Source organism: Lottia gigantea (assembly GCF_000327385.1).
Source record: "Lottia gigantea unplaced genomic scaffold LOTGIsca_120, whole genome shotgun sequence".
Lineage (NCBI taxonomy): Eukaryota > Metazoa > Mollusca > Gastropoda > Lottiidae > Lottia > Lottia gigantea.
In genome coordinates this window covers 130,725-136,992 of record NW_008707226.1, presented here as the reverse complement: position 1 = coordinate 136,992, position 6,268 = coordinate 130,725, and the positions used below count along the sequence as shown (strand labels likewise).

Below are 6,268 nucleotides of genomic sequence, written 5' to 3'. Positions count from 1 at the left end.
TCTAATTTTAGCTAATGGATGTGGTATCTCAATGTATAAATGTTTTTAAAGATAGCGCAATTTGTGATGCATGGTTTCTCCATTTCAAGGATGAGATAGTTTCTGCTCACAGCATGTTCCTAGAACATTGCGAATTATCGAAAATGTTTCCACAGTTAATTGAAAAAATGCTACTAATCGAATAAATTAAAATCTGCGAAACGTTTACGTACTATAAATAAGCTAAGAACAAATACGAGCAAACTAAAAATGTTGACGTCGACCTCTGGTCAAAATTGTTAATATGTACATTTTTTAGAGGGATAACAACTTAAGTTCACAGTTATGGATCCTTTCTACCATGCTGTCCTTTGTCAAACATCTTGGCATTGATCTTTCCGTACCCATTTACAGCAAGGTCGACTGGAATTATGAGTGAAGATCAACATTTATTCACACCCGTAAGTTTACAGGCCTAAATAAAAAATAAAGTGTTTAAAGAGTTTATTTGTTACTTTTTTTTATCAGATTGCCTTGATAATTGTTTCAGATATTCCAACAATGGTTACCGTACAACTGTATATTGTTAGCTTTGATTCTATTAGCGAGGCAACAATGGTAAGTTTTATCATGGGGGAAAAGCTGAATTATATTGAAGAAAATCTTCCAGTCTTATTCAGAAATCAATATCTAGTTTAATACTAGACAAAACCAAGTACATTTATGATAAAGCTGGTACTTATTCTTTTATCAGATAACTACTTTTGGAAGAATGCAAGACATTTTCTGGTCTTTATTGATGCTTGCTTTAAGTGTGGGAAAACAATATATTTATATGCAGGATATTATAGAAGATATTAGCAAAAGATAAATGATAATAGAAAAGATAAGTGATATCAGAACAGAGGAAAAGAGATAAGACTATTGATGGTCTGAATAACTTACAGTTTGACCATATTGTTCATTTCCCTAAGTTGTGGGTTTAAACTTAAAACTCGGTTATATCCATCTCCGAGATTTTTTTCTATGGCGATGTCTATCAGCAAGAAAAAAAGCTTTTATGCTTATGGTCGCCTACATGCAATGTTCCGCTTTTGCATCAATATTCTTATTAATCCAAATGTACGATGTACATATCATCTTTTCCAGGATTATTCCCTGACCATATTTCTACGCCAATCTTGGTCAGATAACAGACTGCAGTATGAACAGTTACCAAATATCACAGCATTGGAGCTTGATGCCAGGCTGATGGAAAAGATATGGGTTCCTGATTTATTTTTTACAAATGAAAAACGGGCAATATTTCATCACGTGACAGTACCAAACAGATTAATGCATATTTATCCCAACGGAACGGTGAACTACAGTTGTAGGTCAGTAGACGTTTAAAAATTTATTATGCGACCATTATATTATTGTGTGTGCTTAAAAATATCAGATGCGAACCAATTGATTACTTGCTCATTTCTGTTCCTCTGGGCAAGGTCAATATATCTCTGCGATCGAAAGAACATATTGCATTGGGTTGTTCAAATTGGATAGATATCATCCTGTCGGTGGTCCAGCTAGCTCGCTAGTCGTAGTTTCTGGCTTGACATCCACATATTTCGATGCCTTCAGATTTTTTACAATTCAGTAACCTTTGTTTTTGACACGATCGAATTGCATAGAAAATCAGTCTTTGGATGGGACAAAAACCGAGACAAAATCCCAGTAAAATCCCTCATCGCACACTCTGTCCATCTTTATAGCTTGAAGACCAGTAGAGAATCACACTCAACTCAATTTGCTTTTATTTCCATGACGTGCACTAAAGAATATTGACGCATCTGATCGCCTATCAGATGCTATCTATTCAATCCATTGTAACAAATCTGTGTTCTGTTGTAACTGTAGGATATCAATGACATTGAGTTGTGATATGGATTTACATAAATATCCATTCGATGATCAAGATTGTCATATTGTAATGGAAAGCTGTAAGTAATCACATTTAATAGTTTCCTGTCAATTTTCTGGCTCAATGACTCTAGTCTGTTAGTTAAAGTATGACGGAATATTCTGACCTATCGCCACACCACAGTTTTAAATATTCGTATATCACATGCCATGCGAGATATTATTGTCCATGAAATTGGTTAATAATAAGAATTTCGTATATCGTCGAGTACTTTGAAGTAGGCCTATCTGCAGTCATATGACAAAAATATAAAATATTGTAATATCAAATACAAGTTGTTTGGAAATTAAATTTACTCGACCGTCAACTTTAAGAAAAGCACGTTATAAAGATACTATATCAAATGACAGATTTTGTGTTCTTTTTGAACTCATATTAAAACTTAGTTCAGTTAATAACCTTGCTAAATTGAATGATGAGATCCTCTCAATTTCCAGATGGTTATTCTACTAGTAATTTGATATTCAAATGGAATCCAACACCAATTATAAAGCGACCGGAAGTCAAACTACCTCAATTTGAAATGGTGAAGTGGACATGGTCTGATTGTACAAAAACATACGTCAACAGTAAGTACAAGCTCCAAGACGATGAGCTTTTCTTTAATGAAAATTTCTGTAATGACATCATCTGTAATCTATCACAGTTGCAATTTAGCTTTTGTTTGCACTTGAATATTGTCTTTTGATAAAAAGTATTCTCTACATTTATACGCAAAAAATGCGTTTTGAGCATACTTCACAAGCATTATCACATTAGGTTCGTCGCTTTGACAACTACTACAATCATCCAGATTTGGTGTCCCTGATGATAACAAATCGTTGAAAACCAAGTAGCATTTTACTCGATTTTTCTAGTCTGAGCCCTTTTAAAGCACACACTAATGTATGATTTACATTCTATATGTTAACTTTTCACATCTATTCCAGCCAATTATACGTGTTTAAGTGCTGATTTTTACCTGATCAGAAACTATGGATATTATATAGCTCAGATATATATTCCTAGCGTATTGGTTGTGATTTTATCATGGGTGTCATTTTGGCTGGACATTGATGCCATTCCGGCTCGGATATCACTGGGCCTGCTGACAGTACTGACCATGACCACCCAAAGTTCTGGTGCTCGGGCCAATCTGCCCAGAGTATCTTATATAAAAGCTATTGATGTGTGGATGGCAATGTGTCTGTTCTTTGTGTTTGCGGCGTTGGTTGAATTCGCCTACGTCAACGTGATGTCGCGGGTAGAGAAAAGACGACAAACAATACGAGGAGAGATATCCTCGTCGCATATTGATGCTGAAGGTGGGGTCATGTTAGAGGTAGGTATAAGCTAATGGTTTTTATCAAGTTTGTGTGTCCCCAAATCGTATTTTTCACGAACACGATGTCCAATGATATCGAAAGTGAAACTAGGATTGGATATCAGGCACGGGTTCTAGGATAAAGTGCTGCAAATAATTTTGTTTGTGCTATCAGCCATCATAAAGACATGTTGTATATTGTATTTGGATAATTTATAGCCTGCTACACACCAAATGTCCCCACTTCTGACGGACTTTGACACAACTTCATGTGGCTTTCTATCACTTCCATTGACCAAGACAGTCTTACAGTTCTTTTAAAAAGGCTCTGCTAGTAGTCTCCCTTGAAAAGCAGTTATTGATCAACTTCTTGCATGTTAGGGACGTTAAAAAAGTATATACATTCGAACTTCCCGCTCTTTCGATTGCTCCGGTGTATTAATCATATGTTGTACGCATCCCTTTGTTTGTCTACTTCAGGAAAAAGAAAAAACTAATGGTAAATCTAATCCATTTAGATCCAAAAGACTTTCAAATATTACCGCTCAAAATAGGCAACGAGCACGTCGTATGGACAAAATCTCGCGCCTAGCCTTCCCTGGTGTTTTTATTATGTTTAATATTGGATATTGGATTTTTTACATGACTTGGGAAGGCAAATAGACCAATTTGTAAAACTCGTTACGAAGTTAACTTCACGGAGTTTCTCGCGTGCTTTTCAATATCTTGTCAGTGGATTTGCTTCAGTACAGACATTTTTGAATGGTATTAACAGGTGCATAATGAGTAGGTTTATCATCAAATCACTTTGGGAACGGCCATATTCGAAAAGATGAATTAATATTTTTTATTAAGACTATAGAAGATAAGTATGCTGCGCTATGGTTAGATTTAGAAGAAAGGTAAATGCACTACGTGTATTAATAGTGACTGAGGAAAATTGTGAGCGAAACTGGAGGGAATGAGAAGGAAGGTAACTTTGAAAACAAAACATAAACACAAAAACACAAAATATGCTTATATCTGGCGACAACGAGAATTCCCAATGTGAATTAGGTAAAATATCACCGAGTATCTGTATAGCATTTAGTCACTGTTTTCGCTGATAGTTGAAGACCATGACTTGAGAATGGAATTTTTTAATGCCCAATCGGCCGTGTTTTACCGGTGTTTAATTTTTCTTGAAATTCTAAAATAAAAATTGCACAACGAACAATATTTATGAGTAATTATTGAGTCCTTAAATGGAAAATGAGACATTTGGCATCATGATTTTTATCCCTTGTGTGCAGATGATTGAAATCGTAAATGATGCGGGGAAGCTTGCCGTTTCGTTGAGACAGTTTAAAAACACTTTTTGGCAGATTGGCGTCGTATGAATGATATCCATGTGAATATCTAACCATCCAAAACATTCAATACATGTCATTTCAGCTTTATGTGTGCTACGCATTCCGTGTCCAGAAATCTTCTATTGTTTGCAATGCGACTGTGAGTTTAGTGGTATTTCGTTATGGTGTTTTATTGAAGACTTTTCACTCTGTTGGTAAAACGCCCTTTCAAATCTTGACACGCTGGTATTTTAGCACCGCTTGATGTAGTGCAGGCAAATTTCAGAAAACCATCATGGTTCATGATATCGAATGGATGGTATTTCCACATCAAGAAGATCCTTTGATGGAATATTCTAAATAAAGTGTACATGTTTACCCAGTGTTGAGCACCTACTATTTGATAAATTTTTCAAAACTTGTGTTGGTCTTATTTTATATCAATATAGCAATCCCAAGCCACCCAATTATTGTTCACCAAATATACACTTCCATACGCTCGTTTTGATTTGTTACGTTTGAAGAGAGCATTCAACCTGGGTTTTTTTCGCAGCAGTTGATTGATAAATGTTATTCCTAAAATGAGATCAAACATGAACAATACTGTCGTTCAGAAAAACAAGGTTCCTAATCTTAGAATCACTTTCTCAACATCTGATAATAAAACAGATGTGGTTAGACAAATTCTTGACTGAGAGGAATTATTTCCCTTGGATTGTTGGTTAGCTTGAATTATTGGTTTTCGGGGAAGGGGGGGTTTGATTCTCCAAAATGTACAGGCCTAGGGTGGAGCAGACACTTTATTTAGAAATTAGGATTAGGGGTCTAGATATTGGGTTTTCTTCTGTTCTTATTCTGATCTGAAATTAGAAAAAATAACTCGCCCGTTGGGCGAGAAGTATAGTATCTGTTATGTACTGATTGTTTTTAGTTTACTATGAACAATATTATCATTTAAGTTCTTATTTTTTGAATATGCAACTATCATTTTCTGCTTATAGACATGGGGGAATTTCTCTTGAAGGCTCTTATAGTGGGCATGAACTATTTTGCTTGCTCGATTGCTGGTTGTATTAAACGGGTCAACAAAGGGTGCTATGCCTAAATTATGATAAATATTTAGTCCTATAGGTCTTGCTGTATTCAATGTCTCAATCCAATGGGCTTCCCTAGATTGACGGAATTTGGTAGTTTCATCTTCGGGCAAGTCAATTTCTATACGCTCAATTGGGATTAGGGCGAGATCGTCTATTGAATGGTCGTCGAGGTTGAAATGATTAGAAACAGGCTTGTCTTTCTTTAATTTGATGTCTGACCTAAATACATTAAAGCGAGTTCGTAAATTATTCTTAGTTTCTCCTACATATTGTTTGGGGCATTTCTTGCATGAAATTAAATATATTACATTCGAATGTTCACATGTTAGATGTTCCTGGATCGGGTACCTTTTATTCGTAGAGTTGCTTACAAAATAATGAGTTTCTGATATAAAGGGACATGCTTTGCATCTACTGGACAAACATGGAGCACTTCTTAAACCTGGAGGTACTTCGGCACAAAGTCTGTTTTTAGCTGCTATCTGTGCTAAGGTGGAATTTTTTATGTTTCGTAAAAATCGTTTAGAGTACCCACGCTCTTTCAGTTTTGAGAAAACAATCGTACAGGCTTGGTTGAAATCAGAAGATCATGTAC

At 35.5% G+C, this 6,268-nt stretch overlaps 1 protein-coding gene across 1 annotated transcript; it reads left to right on the top strand.

Annotated features, from left to right (window-relative positions):
• Positions 1-594: 594 nt before the first annotated feature.
• On the top strand, positions 595-3,908 carry LOTGIDRAFT_180167 (hypothetical protein; the record flags this gene model as incomplete). The annotated part of the gene is made up of 6 exons (XM_009048342.1): positions 595-597; positions 1,129-1,355; positions 1,879-1,961; positions 2,380-2,511; positions 2,872-3,263; positions 3,726-3,908. The coding sequence occupies 6 exons, from the start codon at positions 595-597 to the stop codon at positions 3,906-3,908; spliced, it is 1,020 nt and encodes a 339-aa protein (XP_009046590.1).
• Positions 3,909-6,268: the final 2,360 nt, after the last annotated feature.